Genomic DNA, 17,779 nt, shown 5'->3' on the forward strand with positions numbered 1-17,779 from the left:
GTTTTTCTGATAGATTAGAGGTGGAATAGAAAAGGAGAAAAGTCAAAGAAGATTCCACGGGGCCTTAAGCAACTGAAAGGTCGGACTGACCCTTCCCTGAGTTGGGGGAAGACAGCAGTGTGAGCAAGTCTGACAGGGAAGATCCATTCAGTGTGGGTGAACTTTTGATATCTGAATCCTCCCCCTCCCCCATTCTTTTCCTTCAGAGTACTTTTCCAAACAAGCAAAGACACACACACATAAGGAATAATAGCCAGTGGGTAACAATATCTACTTCAAATCATGATGGGGCCAGTTTGCTGTACAATACAGGGCTCTGATAAAAGCCAGATTGGAGAAGAGATGTAGCCCAAGATGCTATAGATTGAATGTTTGTGTCCCCCCAAACACAATTCATATGTTGAATTCTAACCCCCAAGGTGATGGTATTGGGAGGTGGGGCCTTTGGGAGGTGATTAGGTCACAAGGGCAGAGCCCTTATGAATGGGATTAGTGCCCTTATAAAAGAGGCCTGGGAAAGCTTCCTTGTCCCTTTCTGCCATGAGAAGACACAGAGAAAAGATGTCTATGAGGAAACGGCCCATCATCAAACATTGAATCTGCCAGTGCCCTGATCTTGAACTTCCTAGCCTCCAGAACTGTGAGAAGTAATTTCTATTTATAAGCCACCCAGTCTATGGCATTTTGTTTTAGTAGCCTGAATAGACTAAGAAACAGGACCAAAGAAGGCTTGAACTTAAAATGCTGGCCCTTCAGAGCAGATTCTGAAGGTTGAACCATCTTCTTCCAGCCACCAGGTCACAGGCAGGGAAGCTAGATCAAGGGTGGGTGAGAGATAGAATATGATTCATTATATTGACCCCACTCACCGGTGAAAGTTATTGAGGAAATAACGAAGGCTTCCTCCCAACCACCAGGTTCACCATTTCTCCCCCACTGAAGGGGCCACTAAGGGGATGAAGTGGGATGAAAGTTCTCTTTTCCCTACAGGCAAGGCTGAAACCCAAAGAGAGAGGCAGAGACCCTTCCATTAATGCTTATTGATTAGAATCCAATGCCTTCTTTGCCCTGCACATGCCCTGCTCACCTGCGCGCTGGAGCTTGAACCCTATCTTCGAGGGCAGAAGTTGGATCTCAGTGTTCTACTTTAATTTCTGAGACAGGAAGCCTTATTTTTCCTCTCTTCTTGACAGAACAGAAAAGACCACGTAATGAGAATTCTGGGGCAGGCAACAGCCTCTTGCCAATTAGGGACAAGTGAGTAGGAGAGAAGGACTATTAAAGGTAAACTAGAGTGATTAAGAGACACTTCTACCCTGATTGTTAAGGATGATGAAAAGCTGTCTGATTGCCATGGAGCCCAGGAACAAAAGGAACTTGAAAGCAGTGAATGGGGTTTGAGACAATTTGGAAACAAGATTGCATGACTCAACAATGAACAGAAACATTGCTTAGTGGCTGGGTTTTGTATCTGACCATTTTTTCTTCTCTTGTTTGAGTTTTATATTCACAATATTCATTATCTTTGCATTGCCAAATGACACCGAATTAAATCATTTAATCCAGGGTTGATATCATTAGACCATGACTATTTATTAAATATTTCTTATAATATCAGAATTGACTTGATATTGCAAAGGATGAGTGTGATTTTAGAGGGTCTCACTTGGTAGTTGTGGAAACAACTTTTGCGGGAGGGATGTTTTCTCTGTGTATTCTAGTTTCTATTCAATATATTTCCACACTTCTTTAAAGTGTGTAGTAAGAACTGTAAAATGCAATACCTAGTCATTTGGTACTTCTCAATCAATGTGCACTAAGATGCTATCATATGGGGAATTAAAAGATGTGGAAGACTCATTCTTTTCCTCAGGAAGCTTATATTTAATGACTCCTACTATGAACTAGGAATACTTTCTATGTTTACTTTACCCTTTACTACCACCCTGCAAGGTAGATACTACAAGGTCGAGGTCATAGACCAAGATCACACAAATAGAAAGTGGCAGGCTGTGGGTTGGGCTTCAAAGTCCATGCTCTTTCCATTACTCCCAGCTTGCTGTAGCAAATTTGCTAGAATCTCAATTTTCCAATGATTAATGCTCTCCTCAGTCGGGCAGTCCACAGCATGTTTCAAGTTAGAAAATCCTGGAGAAGGTAAGCAATTTCCCCCTCTCTAGGTGCCTTGGATGTGGCCCTGGTGGACCCAGAACGCACCCTTTCTGATCTGATATCCTACTCCCCGCCCTGGCCACAGGGTCAGTGTCTTTTCCGCAAGGCCGGGAGCCCTGCTCAGACTGTCCATTCCCCACCTCTTTCCGGAGAGAAGATGACCCAAAGGCGACCTGACGTCTCTTTCCGACGGAGCTGCCATTCCGCGGGCGGCCGCCAGGGGGTCCCCGCACGCGCCTCCGCATGGTAGCCGCGCGCCGGGCGCCGGTGGGGGCTGCTTTGGAGCGGCGGCGTCTGCAGCTGGAGTCGCGCGCTCGTTGAGGCCGCGCGCTCGTTGAGGCCGCGCGCTCGTTGAGGCCGCGCGCTCGTTGAGGCCGCGCGCTCGTTGAGGCCGCGCGCTCGTTGAGGCCGCGCGCTCGTTGAGACCGCGCGCTCGTTGAGACCGCGCGCTCGTTGAGACCGCGCGCTCGTTGAGACCGCGCGCGCTGGCCCGGGATCTCCTCGCTGGTTACGCGAGCGTCGCCCCTCCTGCCCCGAGCTCATCCTCTTCCTCTCGCGCCGCCTGCAGCTGCCCCGGCGCGGGGAGCCGACAGGGCCCCGGGGCTGAAGGTAAAAACCCCACGGTGAGTGAAAGCTCGCTTCAAGCGAGGGGAGGTGGCGCAGCCCGCGGCCGCTCACGCCGGGTCGCGCTCAGGAGGGTAGAGGTGCAGGGCTCACCTGGGGGCGGGGGCACCAGGAGGGCGGGAGGCGGCGGACCCCGTTTCCCCGCCCGTCCTTCGCTGGCTTCCGGGGCTGGAATCCGCGTCAGACCCCTGCCCGCGTCTTGGCTTCTGGCCGGCTCCTCCCGCGCTCTTCCCGTGTGTGAACGAGAGTCCACCCCGGGCTCCGGGGCCTTGATTTTAAAATATCTGTCAAAAATATCGATCTTCTTCGGGGTACAAGTCTGTCCCCGAATCCATCTCGGGTTGCAGATGACTGCAGGGTGCGTGTGGGGCAGTGGGTGGCGGGAAGACAAACTTTTACAAAAGTGCGCCTGGGCAGGGGGAGCACGTTTAGGGCGTCTTGATATTGAAGGAGGAGGTTCGGCTCGGGGCTGCGAAGGGGAACTCCGCTCCATCGGCGAGGTCGCCCCGGGGACTGTGGATGCTTCTTGGAGGGAGAGGGTGTGAAAAGGACGTACAAATCCTGCCGAACCCCTGGGCCAACAGCTGTCAAATATCTGGAATCCCAGCCCCTCCCTTTCCCTGCACGGAGGAAGGTGGAAACCCTTCAACTTTCCTTTAATTGCCCCTGCCTGCCTTTGGACCTCTCTGGAAGGGTAAAGGGCCGACTCCCGGCGCCTGGCAAGTAAGTACCAGAGACCCCAAACTCCTCAAGATCCCCCTTCACCCACCTTCCTGACCCCTCCCAGACGTCCTCCCCGCAGGGACCACGCGACAGAGCCAATTGAGATCGTGGCGAATAGCCTTTTGTTTCTCCTCGTTTCCCCTATTGTTTGCCTTTCTCACATCTGGCGGGGCTCGGGAGACAAGGAAGCCCCTCGGGTCCTCCTCCCCCCGCCTCCACACCAGCCACCCGGCCAGCTCGCGCCCGGGAGCCCGCCTGGGGAAGGAGAGGAGCCCGACCCCAGCGGGGCCGCCCCACCCGGGCCTTGCGGTTAGAGGGCGGAGGGAAAGTTGTTCCTTCCCCGCCTCCTCGGGTGCCTGTGGCCCCGGGCGCATTTCTCAGGTCTTATCCCCAGCGCGCCGAGGAGCGCAGGTCGAGATGGGTGCCTCTTTCGGCAGAGAGTGGAAGCGAGGTTCCGCCCCAATCTGGGTGTCCTTTGCTGGGTTCCAGTGGATTCCGATCTCCGCCTAAAGGCGTGTGGCCGGCCCGCTGCCAGGCGGCGGGACGGGATCAGGGCACGTCTGGTAGGCAGACAGCTTTAAGGCTCTGAGGTCTGCGAGTTTCCAAGGGTCAAAGGGCAGGCGAGTCGCCTTAAAGAGAATGGAGATATGCAAATAACCTAGGAAGCCTCGAGACTTTGTCTAGAAACTGGAGTGAAGTGGCTCCCTCCAGAATGAACCTGGAGTTCTGTCTTCGCATAGGGCTCCAAGTGTAAAGTCCCGGTCCCCTCTCGGCATTTAGGAGAAGCGCTCCCGGAGGACCCAGCGCAGACGCTGCCAGGGCCGAGTTCACGATACCCAGGCCTTGTGAATCGGTGTCTGGGGACAGAGTTCCTCTGTGAGTGCGCCTGTGAAATTATAGTGGCCCTGTTTCTCTGCCTTTCCTATCAAGTTGTTTGCTTACACATGGTGCTTTTTCTTAATGACTGTGGATTATTGAAGAACTAGGACTTACCACCTGAAACTAATATAATATTGTAAATCAACTCTACCTCGGGGGCGGGGGCGGGGCGGGGGCGGGGGCGGGGCGGGGCGGGGCGGGGGAAGAACTAGGGCCGAAGCACGGTAGCCACTCTGAGAGGGCAGGGCCCCCAGCTGGTGCCCCTAGAGTCGCTTAGGCCGTGATAGGAGACTGTCTGTACACCTGTTGGAATCTATACCTGCACATAGTCTTACATATACTGGTGGTGTCAGCTTTTTCTGTCTGACTGACACCCAATCAGTCCCCTTCCAAGGAGACTCAACTACACCCTTTTTTTATCCTCCACCATTTGATCCCTGCCCCAAGACAGGGGAGGGAGGAAGCTTCCATCTGAACACTCGTGACCGATGTACCCACTCAAGCATTTTTTTTTTTTTTTTTTTTGCGGTACGCGGGCCTCTCGCTATTGTGGCCTCTCCCATTGCGGAGCACAGGCTCCGGACACGCAGGCTCAGCAGCCATGGCTCACGGGCCCAGCCGCTCCGCGGCATGTGGGATCTTCCCAGACCAGGGCACGAACCCGTGTCCCCTGCATCGGCAGGCGGACTCTCAACCACTGCGCCACCAGGGAAGCCCCCACTCAAGCATTTTAAGTAGAAACTGCACACTGGCCTCTGCCCAGTTCCAGAAGTTTTCCCTTTACTGGACTTAGAACTTTTGAGCTTCCATTTAATAAAGAAGAACAAAGGAGACTAAGTCAGGAGAGTGGACACATAGAGCACGTTCTCCAGTGATTTCTGAATATTACCAATGGGACCAACAAAAGAAAGAAAGCAAGATCTTTGAAGCACCAGAAGGCACTTTACAAAGATTTCCTTGTGAAAATGATCCCCAAGGAAGGATTCCTTTGAAATTAGCAACAGCAGCAGCAGGAGAAAAACAAGAAGGACCTGAGTTGCTCAAGAAGTGTCTAAAGGCATCATTAACAAAGTGAAAGGGCAGTGTCTGTCCCAGTCTACTCCAGTAAGGAAAACAGGGTAATTGCAGTGAAAGATAAGCTTGTACAGTTTCTTTAATTTTAGAATTAAAAGAAAACCCTCCCCAGCATTGTAGAAAAAAACCAGAAAATACAGAGAGGTGAAAATTAAAACAGAGGAAGGAGGGATATTCTAAACAAGGCTCCATTAAACAATCTTATCCAGGTATTTCCTTGGAATAAATTTCTGGAGATAGGATAGCCAGGTCTAAGGAGTTAATATACTTTTTAAGGATATTTAAGATGCCATATTGTCCCGTAGGAAACTTTTGCCAGTTTAACCTCTCCCCATCAATACACTGGAGTTTTTTCCCCTATACCCCACTGATAGTCTATATTATCACTCTTCTTTTATCTCTGCCAGACTGGTGGGAGGGGAGTATCTTATTGTCTTCTTTTGAATTTCTTTAATCATAAATGGGATTAAACGTTTTTTCATATTGCCTGTTAGTATTTCTTTGTGATGGTGCCAGATGGTGTCCAGTTTGTACCTATTCTTCAGTGAGAGTGTTCTCCTTTTTCTGACTAGTGGTGCTCTTAATAAAAGCATCCTGTTCTGACTTCTGCCCCTGCCAGTACAATCAGACAATCTTTATTGACTTGAAGTGCCAGTTCTCTTCCTTCTTGCATTGCAAACATTTAGCAAGACTGCAACCATAACTTGCTGAAGTAACTGACACGGTCCCAGTAGAGTTACAAGGGAGACCATCCATGCAAAGGCATTACTAGAGAAATTCATGGAAAATATTAAGTGTATACTTTCTGCTCAGTAGCTTGCATGCCCTAACTCCTTTATAGTTTGTAATGCTTTTTTAAAATTTAGAACTACTACTGATGAGTTTTTTTTCCTAAATGGATTATACTAACTCATTTTATTGTCTGATCCTTCCCCTGATAACCAGTATACCATGATCCACAACTAGTTCTTGTGCCTTTAAACATTTCTTCTAACTTTTGGACTGAATTTGCCTCAATTTTATCATAAGACTTTCTCAGTTTGACTACATTGTTGGAGCCCTGTACTTGGATGAATCTTGAATCTAAACAGTTCAGCAGCGTGCTGTTAAAGTAATAGCAGGAGAAGCCTTCCAAGAGCTGAACTGGGTACATTTCACCCTCTTTGATGCATTTGGGTAGCCACAATCTCTGTTAATTCTTGCTTGAAGGTAGATGGTTCTGAAATGGGGTAGAGGAGAGAGAGTAAGAGAAGATTCATTTCGGCTAGAAGATGAATTAATACAGATGAAAGACCACACAAGAAAATTTAAGTAAATAATCTGGGTAATCTAGGTACAAAATAACTTTCAAAAAGATAAAGTCTGTTAAAGTGTCATGTATTATTAAATTTATTTAACAAATAGAAAGTGGCTTTCTAATTGGGAAAATCCAATCCGAAATTCTTCCATAGTCTGACTGTAGGCATTTCATTTCAGGCACGAAACAAGCAAACAAAAAACAACGAAAGGCAGATATTAAACTTTTCTGCAGCATTTTCCATGCCTTTAGATGTAAAAATCACACAGTATGCATTAGGAATGAACAATGCTCTCTGCATTAAATCATAGGCATCTAATTCAACCATCCAATATCACCATGGATCTTCACTCTCTTAAAATAATAAAATACCAAGCCACAAACTTTATATCATATTAACCAAACCAAGTTGAGAAGCAAATGGGCCAGAAATTTCAAGGTTTGTTTTTTGGGTTTTTTGTTTTTTTTTTACAGTAGGGAGACAGGAAGGGTTTTAACTCTATGGGAGCATGTATAAGCTCTTTTAATGTGCTGAACTTTCCTAGAATAAACAACCTTGGCAGCAAGAGGATTAAGTCATTGAGGTGTTACATTTTGCAATATTCTCTGATCCGTGTCCTCTAGCCATTGTTTTGGTGGAGTTCAAAGGTGAGAGAGAGAGCAAAGCAGGTATGAAAGAGCAAAAGGAAAGAGGAACAGAGAGTAGAAGGTGGAGGGGGAATCCTCCTTTAAAACTGTCTTCAGGACTTCCTAACAAGACTCTTGGTCACTCAGGAGGTGGTTGACATCACTTTCTTTAGAGAGGCGACTGTGGCTGCCAAACTTCAGAAACAGTGAACATTACCTGAACCACCACCCATCCAACAGAGGGGAGCCTTGGCATAGCACAGTAATCCTTAAACAGAAGATGAAGGAGGAAGAGAAGGAAAAGGAGATTTTGGAGAGAAATGGAATTTGAATTCTAAGAATATACCTTATTTCCTCCTGAGTAGTGCTGTGAATTTATGAAAGAAGTAGAGGCATCTTCTGATTTCCACTCGGACGATCTCCCAGGCGCAGTGACTGTATTTCTTATCTTTGAGGAACCTGTCTATCCTGTTGAAATATCTCCTCAGCTCTAGGTTGCTCAACTGGGGGACTGGAACTCCTGACTGTGTCCGCTCTTCCTCTGCCATCTCTCTCATGTCTTTGTTTTCCTCCTCCTCTTCTTCCAAGCATTGTTCCAGGTATTGCAGCTGTTGATCAAGTCCGATTTGGACTTGTCTCAGGTGTTTCTCTTCCCAAGTGGATTTGAAGGTATCTTGAATGAAGATGTGGAAGGCCTGTCTGGACATTTCATAAAAGGCCTCCTTGATGTCCCTCGTCAGAGCCTGGGTGTGTGAGAGGATCTCTTGGGGCAACTCAAAAGCTTTGCTTTCTCTGAGACACTCTATAGGAAATGACTTGCTCATCCTTCTCAGAAGGCTCAGATTTTGCCAGGTGACTCTCCTCAGGTGAACATTCAGCAGGTTACAGTCCAGGGGGAGGATGCCGGTGACGAACAGACCCATGAGGCACACTGACCACATACACTTTCTAATCACATCAGGCTCGGCGCTCATTTTTTTTCCTCGCCCCCTTAGCTGAAAAATCCACAAGACTCAAGGTTGACAGTGAGTGAGGTTTTAGGTCTTAACTATTACTTCGTGTGCCTTTTATACACCTGGGTATCTTCAGTGGGGGAGGAGTTTTCTCATTCGTCATTTTATGGTACTCAGGGTTTCGGCCCCTTTGCCTCTGAGGCTTTTTTTGACTTTGGATGACTACACTGACTTTGGAAATGCAATCTTGTTTTTTTTTTTTTTTTCAGAGAAGTGAGCAAAGCATTACCATTGTGTTATCTTAGGTGCCTGGATGATCCATCCCAGTACTATAGAATCATCAGAACAAGCCTGATGCAGACTGTTTCAGAAAGATCTGAAAACTGGGACTCTATACACTTGCTCACCTAACACTATTACATAAGAGAGAGCAATCCTCCAAGGAAATATTTTTACCTGACCCTGTAGCCGAACATCTTCTCTCATTGAGTTAATCATAGACGTTGACAAAATAACTATGATTATTTGATTGCAAGACCACTAGAACATAACATAGGTTAGGTTGTTTCTAATCTTGATAAATTAAGCTTTTTAAAAAATAATTTTAAAAAAATTAATTAATTATTTTTTATTTTTGGCCGCGTTGCAGTGCCTGGGCTTCTCCTTGCGGTGGCTTCTCTTGTTGCCGAGCATGGGCTCTAGGCATGCAGGCATCAGTAGTTGCGGCACGTGGGCTCAGTAGTTGTGGCTCATGCGCTCCAGAGCGCAGGATCAGTAGTTGTGGCACATGGACTTAGTTGCTCCGTGGCATGTGGGATCTTCCCGGATCAGGGCTCGAACCCCTGTCCCCTGCATTGGCAGGTGGATTCTTATCCCCTGCACTACCAGGGAAGTCCTTAAATTAAGCTTCTATGTTTGGATATTTTCTCTTTTTATTTGATTTTTCTGGGCCTCAAAGAAGATGAAAAACAGAGTGGGTCGTTGAGCATGGCACTTATCACAGAACAGACTAGGCTAGCTTAGTTTTCTGTTGCCATTAGGAAATGTTGAAACTCTCCAACTATCCTTTCCTTTAGTTAAACCTGAACCAGTGCTTACCACCCCCGCATGGCATTTTGTATGATCTGATCTCTTTCTTATAAGTTCTCCAGAGGGTTGTATATCGGGGAATATTTTTCTGCCTCATTAACTTCTCTAGTATCGTGCACTTTTTTTTTTTAACTTTTAAATATATGGTTTAGACAGTATTTTAAAACTTTAACTTAGCTGTCTTTCCTTCTTGTTTAGAGGTTCTGCGTGCTGTAAAGTTTTTTTTGTTAGTTCCTGTTTGTTTTTGAGGAGGTATATGAGTAGGTGATCACCCATTTTAGCCAAACTAATTCTCACCTGGATCAGTATTACTGTGGTAATAATGGCTGTCCACCACTTATGGTTTTCACCCTGTTTGACCAGATAACCTTCTTCTGGTTATGGTCAAAGAAAATTTCTTTCTCCAGGAATGTGAAATGGGATGTCATTAAATAAGGCTAGCTTTAATTACCACCTTAAAAAAAAGAAATGCATTAATTTTCAATAAAATCATTTTAGAATGGTAAGCAACCACCATTCCATAAATATGGCAGACTTGGACTGCAAAATTGCTTAAACTGTTTGTGTCTAAATTAGCTGGCTACACCAAAGGCTAATTGTAGACAAGTGAGACTTCTTAAAATCCTGGCTTTTTGGACTGGTTTACTATGAGAAGAAAACCTACTACATAATGTTACTCTATGTGCTCTCTCTGTATAAATTCTGATTTCACAGAGATATTTTGTGGGATGACTAACTTAGAAAAATAATTAGGAAAATGGGCCCTTTTACACAGGAATATAAATTGACACAAACTTCCTGGAGAGCAAGGTGGTGCTGTGTATCAAAAGCCTTAAAAATGTACATAATCTTTGACTCAGCAATTCTCCCTCTAGGAGTTTATCTCCAAGAAATAATGATGGATGTCTTTTAAGGACTTAGCTGTCAGGAAGTTCATCACAGCAAAAAACTGAAAACAATTTAAATATTCAGCAGTAGGTACTTGGTTAAGTAAACCATCTGTAGAAAACGTCTGTGCAAGCATTCAAAATTACGTTGTGGGAATATATTTGGTTACTTGGATGGATACACTCTGTAGCTTAAAAACAAGCTTACGTGGTAGTATATAGAGTCTGATTTGTTAAATATAAACATATGCATATATGTACAGAAGAAATCTAGAAGTATATATGCTACAAATATTGAGTCATTATCTCTGACTAGAAAAATAATGGGTGATTTTTAGTTTTGTATTTTTATTTACCTAGATTTTTAAAGTTTTCTATAGGCAGCAAGTATTTCTTATTTAATAAGGTAAACTATTTTTCAAACAAAATATATTGAAAAAAAGAGATATTATACATCTGCAGTAGGATCAGTACTACTTTATTTATGTAAACATTTCCGTTCTAGGGTACTTTAAAAAGGAGATGTGAATTTTCTCTGAGATTCAGTTCTAATTCAGTTGATATGAATAATATAGACTATGTGGGAGTTCAGTGTAATATTGTTACAACTTTGCATATAAAAAATATAGGTTTATGTGTATATATATATATAAAATACATATATTTATTATTGCACATATGTACACACACAGAGTTTATAAAATGCAAATCTCTTCTGAGGGCCAGACCTTCTTACATACCTCACTTAACTTCTTATACCTAAAGCTTTTTGAATGGTTGCAGTCAGAACTGCTTGTTCCTCTTTGGGCTTCTACAGTGCTTTGTCCTCCTTAATTCTGGTTTTGTAAAGTAAATAATTGTGTAAGTGTTGATCTCCCAATTTTGTGTGCCCCCCACCTCCACCCACCCAGGGTGCTTAGCATAGTTCGTGCTTGAGACAGTTCAAACGTACTAACCAAGCTAAGAGATTGTTCAGTTGACCTTCTGTGCTAAGAGGTTCTGCCTGTGGGTGATGGAGGTGGCTGGAGATTTGGCCGTTGTCAACCATCTTGAAGGTCCCTGTATTTTCTGCCATGTACAGTTTTGTCATCTTATCCCCCTCACCCCATATTCCCTCCCTCTGTTGTCATTCCATATTGTATCCTCATTTATACAAAACTGTATTTTTAGCATCTACCACATGCCAATCCCTGGGCTAGGTTTTGAAGAAGGAGGGATAAGGTATAGTCCATGATCTCAAGGAGTCCGCGGTTGAAGAAGTAGGTATGTTCTGAGTGTCTTATGCACAGGAGTAATTCATAGGTCCTCCCTATAGCATGTACCTCATTCCTCATGTACAGTATTCGTGACGAAGAAGGAAAGATGATGGACATGCTTGTTGTCCGCTCTTCCACCATTAGAATTGCTTGATTTAGCAAAAAACAATATGGAAGACCCATGCAATATTTGGAATGCACCTATACTAAAAATCATTAATTTTTTAATCTAAAATTCCAATTTAATGGGGCGTCCCATATTTTATTTGGCAACCCTATCCACCATGCCAGCTCCCATTGACCTCTTAGAGCAGAACTCAGACATGAAGGCCTCTGCAGGAAGCTTTTCCTCTGCTAGCTGTCCACCTTATGCAGAGGGGCATTCGATTGTGTTTCTCTGTGCTGGTTTTACTTGTGCCCACATCCCTAACAACTGTGCACAGTCCGAAGAGGGTACCTGCCACACTGAGACAGAATAGCACACACACGTACTCTCTCACATAATTGTTGTGATCAGAAGCATTATTGCATGATCAGTATTGGTCATGCCTCTGTTCTGTAAAAGCCATGCCATCTGACTCTATCTCAAAATATGATTAGAAAGGTGACGGGCTTCCCTGGTGGCGCCAAGTTGAGAGTCCGCCTGCCGATGCAGGGGACGTGGGTTTGTGCCCCGGTCCGGGAGGATCCCACATGCCGCGGAGCGGCTGGGCCCGTGAGCCATGGCCGCTGAGCCTGCGTGTCCGGAGCCTGTGCTCCACAACGGGAGAGGCCACAATAGTGAGAGGCCCGCATACCGCAAAAAAAAAAAAAAAAAAAAAAGAAAGATGAAAAGAATGGCAGTGTAAGGAATCGTTTTTATTCCAGAATTTGTCTGTCACAACTGCCCAGTCTGAAACTGTGGGCTATATTTTCACATGCTAACATTGTTCTATGGTACCTGCTCTCATTTCTCTCGATCATTTCTATGTGGTCAGACTTTCCTCAGGGGGAAAGCTGATTAGCAGAGGCTGCCCTGTTGTCAATGGAACTGTGTGAATTTGACCTGTGGATGACATGGTTAACAGTAATGGGTAAGACACAACTTGTTTGACAAAATGGAGATGAGACATTTCAGTCTAGACAAGATAGCCGTGACTCAGCTCACAGGCATCTGGCATCGTATGGTTAAGATTGATAGGTCTCTGGGAAAAGGCAAGTTTTGAACCAGGGTGAGAGTAACATGTGGATCATCCATGTGACTCAGTGCGTGAAAGTCGGTCATTCTGTTTGTGGGGTCAGAAGATGATTGAGCCCAGTAAGGAGCTCAGAGATGGGAAGCCTTGTGTCCATACCTGTCAGTGCTTTCCATATGACGTGCAGACAGCGGTCACCACAAAGTCACGTGCAGCTCTTTTAGCCCAGACCAACCCTGAAGCTCTAATAACTGGGTGTTTCACTTATTCCCACTGCCTCCCATATTGGGGTCCCCTCTCCCCTGGTCTTCTCGTCCCTTTCTTGGTTGTTCTTCTCTAAATGACGTACCTGATATAGAAATTTATAGTGACTACACAAGTGATACATGGATATGTGTCCATATAGTAAACATTTAAACATTTCAGATAAAGTGAAAGCTTTGCTTGCCAGCTCTGCCTCCCGTCATGCCTCTCTCCTCCCCTGCGGTAACTACAGTTATCAGTTTGGTATGTCCTTACTTGATACCTGTCTCCCCACTAAACACTAAGTTCCGTGAGCACATGTCCAACAACTGGCTTGTTTGCTGCTCGTTCTTGAATGCCCACAGGGCTCACAGAGATGCAGAGACATCTGGACCACTTCCATGGGTGACACGTGGCATGGGAGTAGGGGGACTTGTATGTATTTTTTAATAATTGCTGAAACAGGATTATAAAAATTGTGATATGCTTTGAAGTTCAAGCCTGGAAGTGTATCCCTGTGACTGTATATATGATATCATTTGGATATCATTTTTAAAATCTATGTTATAAACTCTTTGTGAATGTGAAGCCCAATATAAATGGCTCATCAGACCTGGATCAGACAGATCCAGGTGCCTTTCACAGCACCCTGCACATAGTAGGTGCTCAATAGTTATTTGTTAGATGATCAAGGGAAGATAATGAAGCCATGTCTCAGTGACAGGGAAGTTATTTGGTGGTTTAGTTCTTCTGGTGTAGAGATACGGGGAGGACAAATTCAGGTGCTGGGGAGACTTGAGAAGTTCACAGAATGGTAGATGGCAGCTCAAGCATTCGTTCAGTGTCCCCTCCTACTTCCATTGCTTTTGTCTTTGGGATTCCCCAAGGCTGGTTAGGTCATGAGCACCATCGCACCTCTACTCTGGTGGTATCACACAGTTCTAGTTGTTTTTTTAAAAAATATTTATTTATTTATTTATTTTGACTGTGCTGGGTCTTAGTTGCGGCATGTGGGATCTTTGTTGCGGCATGTTTAGTTGCGGCATGTGGACTTCTTGGTTATTGCATGCGTGTGGGATATAGTTTGCCGACCAGGGATCGAACCTGTGCCCCCTGCACTGGGAGCGTGGAGTCTTACCCACTGGACCTCCAGGGAAGCCCCAGTTCTGTGGTGTTTGGTTAACTCATACATCCTCCCCTCCAGACAAGAAGTGTGTCTTACTCAGTTTTGTATGCTTGGCACCTCTTACATAAAGACATCAAATGTTTGTTGAATAAAAGATGACCATGTGATTTTTTTTATGGTTCTCAAGTTTGGGTGTTAACCTGTGCTGAAAAGACTGAGAGCTTCCAAAATCATCCCTTCCCCTTCTCCTCTGAATATTGCCACTTCTCTGTATTAATTGCTCCTGGTAACTGTCATTTTATATCACCCTTTTGAAGGCTCAGTGGACAGACTTACCCCTGGTTCGCTTTTATAGCCCAGCTTCAGATTATGCACATAGTAACTTCCTACACAGGAATAATTTTAGCTTTTAGAAAATGGCCCCAGATAAAAAGAGATTTAACATGGTGGAATAAGTATGTAAGTAAATAAATATGCACCATCAGTAAAACCTACCCTCAGTTTGGTGTTTATCAGAACAGCTTCCATCTGAATCCTGTTCCACTGTTGTTTCTCTTGGTCCGATTGAACCCTAATGGGGCTTTCACTTCTGAGATGGTGGTAAGCATTTCAGATGAGAGAGGTCACCTACCAGAATAACTCTCCCTTTTACCCACTGAGTAGATGTGGATTTCTTCCCAGACCATATCTGAGTGTGCCTGTAGTCTGGAAAAACAACAAGAGTGGAGTGAGTGATGGACAGCGATGTCCTCTTGTCTTGGATAAATATTTTAAAAGGAATTGCCGTGGCAGAGATGAGGACAGTGACTTCTTTTAATAACTATCAGTTTGAATGTGGTCATAAGGTTTCCTGACATTTATGAAGAACAAAGAAAGGTATTATTATGGAAAAATTTAAGTGGGCTTTTCTTTTTCTTTTTTAAATTTTTATTATTTATTTGGTTGCGCTGGGGCTTAGTTACGGCAGGTGGGCTCCCTAGTTGCAGCTCACCAGCTCCTTAGTTGCAGCATGTGGGCTCCTTAGTTGCGGCATGCCTGTGGGATCTAGTTCCCTGAATAGGGATCGAACCCAGGCCCTGCATTGGGAGTGCGAAGTCTTATCCACTGCGCCACCAGGGAAGTCCCGAGTGGGCTTTTCTTTGACTGACAGAAGATTCACATGCCCCAAATTTTAGGGTTTTTTTTTTTGTTTTTTTTTTGGTCTGAGCAATGCCTGGGTTTGAGGATAGTGTCTGGAATAATCTACTAGAGCTCTGGGCAGTGGGGAGGGGCCTCTTTTCTTCCTGACAACACCCTTGCCCCTAGGTAGCCTGTGAAGTGCAGACTCTATATCATAGAATGTAGGGTTGGAAGGACACTGAGAGATAGACTCTTGAGGTCAGAGGGGTAAAGTGACTTGCCCAAGGTCAAAGTGATACTTGGGGGCAAAGTCAGGCTGAGTCCCAGGTCCTCTGGCCTCAAGGCCATCACTGCAAGTCTTTCTTCAGTAAGCAGAGAGCTCCCTTCGCTCTGCTTCCACTGAGAGGAGATGCCCACCGGCAGCCATAAGAAAGGGGATTCTGGAGGCTTTCTCTGCTTTGAAGTCAGACAAGGATGCTATAACTCAGGCTCTTTCTGGTACTTCACAAGGGCTTTTTGGCTCAGTGAGGGAGGCATTAGTTAGCAAAGGAGGAAACCCTGAGTTGTCTGACACCCCTAATATTTCTACAAAATTACTTAGAATTCTACAAATAAAGACAGTTAGGCCTCCCAGATTCCTAGGTCAGTTCGAGACTAAAGTGGTTGCCCTAGAGAAACCTGGAATGGGTTTCCTGAGAGGTTTCCCCCATGTCTGAAATTTATTTCTGGACTCATTTACTTATTTTCTTTGTTTTCCATCATATCTCCAGTGCTTAGCACATAGCATATGCTTAATAAATATTTATTGAACAATTAAGTATGTGTGTCACTATTTTATCTTATGAGTATACTGTATGAGATTGGTTCAATAACTCTACCTCTTGGTAGAACTGTGTAACTTTGAGCAAGTCATTTAAACTTCCTGAACTTCATATGTAAATAGGGATAATAAGGGTACCTACCCCAAAGGGTGGTTGTGGAGATGTAAATTGCTAATAACAGTGCCTGGTACACAGTAAGCGGTCAATAAGATAGCATCGTTATCATCATCATCATCATCATTATCTGTTGCCTAGAGTGTAAAGACAATGCTAAATTCCAGGAGTACAGGAATAGAAAAGACATATATAGTCCTTGTCCTTGCAGAGATTCCTGGAGGCAGTGATATCTGAGCTGAGTCTTTTTTAAAACTTATTTTATTGAACTATAGTTGATTTACAATGTTGTGTTATTTCTACTATACAGCAAAGTGCTTCAATTATACATATATATAGGCATTCTTTTTCATATTCTTTTCCATTATGGTTTATAATAGGATATTGAATATAGTTCCCTGTGCTATACAGTGGGACCTTGTTGTTTTGAGCTGAGTCTCAAAGGGCAGAAGCTGGTGGGAGTTTGAATTAGCATGGTGACAGTTGGTATGGAGAAGAAGAGAATTATCTAGGAGGTAAGATTGGCAGGTCTTGGTGATTGATTTGGAGTGGGAGGGTGAGAAAGAGGAAATAGACCAGGGTGAAGCCCCATTTTTTTAGCTAGGTATACAGTGGTACCACCAACTAAGAGGTAGCATATAGGAGAAAGAGCAGGCTTGGGGGGGAACAACTGGTGGGTTCTGTTATAGATGGGTTACTTTGAGTTGTCTATGGGATAGCCAAGTGGAGATGTCCATTCGGCAGTTGGATATATGGGTCTGGATGAGGGCTGGAGACTGATCCAGGTGGGAGAGAGAGATTTGAAAGTATCACTAGAAGCTGTGGGTGATAATTAAGACCATAAGAATCAATGGGTCTGTCTGTCTAAAGAGGACATGTAGAGTGCAAAAAGAAGTGTGAGCCAATTTCAGAACCCTAAGAATAGCCTGCATTTAAAGAGTGGGTAGGGGAAGGAGAAACTGAAGAGGATGGTCACAGAGGCATGAGGAGAATGAGGATGGAGTATTTTGACTCTTTATCTGCCTCTCTGCCTAGATAATTCCTCATAATGGCTCTCTAAGACAGCCATTCTCAACTCAACTCTATTTGCCATCATTAATCTAGACCTAACCCCGTCTTATAGATGAGATACTTGAAGCTCAGAGAGGGGAATTAATTCATTTAAGCCTAAAATCAAAGCCTCTCCCTCCCCCTTTCCCTCCTTTGTTCTTTTCTAGCACATGCCCCCATGGAACATGCCAGGTGTGTATCTGTAAGTTCTTGGCAGATGTCAACTGGATTGAAAGTTGGCTTGGTTATTTCACTTCTGCCATTTGGGGCTACAGGAGTTGGAGAATGTATTAGTTTCCTAGGACTGCTGTAGTAAATTTCCAGGAACAACGTGGCTGGGATTTCCCTGGCAGTCCACTGGTTAAGACTCCACACTTCCACTGCAAAGGGGCACGGGTTGGATCCTTGGTCAGGGAACTAAGATCCCACGTGCTGCGTGGCATGGCCAAAAAAACCCCAAAACAAACAAACAAAAAAAACAACAACGTGGCTTACAACAACAGAAATTTATTCTCTAATAGTTCTGGAGTCTAGAAGTCCAAGATCAAAG

At 44.7% G+C, this 17,779-nt stretch overlaps 1 protein-coding gene across 1 annotated transcript; it reads right to left on the bottom strand.

The window, feature by feature from the left end:
* Positions 1-7,743: 7,743 nt before the first annotated feature.
* On the bottom strand, positions 7,744-8,370 carry IFNK (interferon kappa; the record flags this gene model as incomplete). The annotated part of the gene is made up of 1 exon (XM_079705761.1): positions 7,744-8,370. The coding sequence occupies one exon, from the start codon at positions 8,368-8,370 to the stop codon at positions 7,744-7,746; it is 627 nt and encodes a 208-aa protein (XP_079561887.1).
* Positions 8,371-17,779: the final 9,409 nt, after the last annotated feature.

Source organism: Hyperoodon ampullatus (genome assembly GCF_949752795.1).
Source record: "Hyperoodon ampullatus genome assembly, chromosome: 6".
In the NCBI taxonomy this organism is placed as follows: domain Eukaryota; kingdom Metazoa; phylum Chordata; class Mammalia; order Artiodactyla; family Ziphiidae; genus Hyperoodon; species Hyperoodon ampullatus.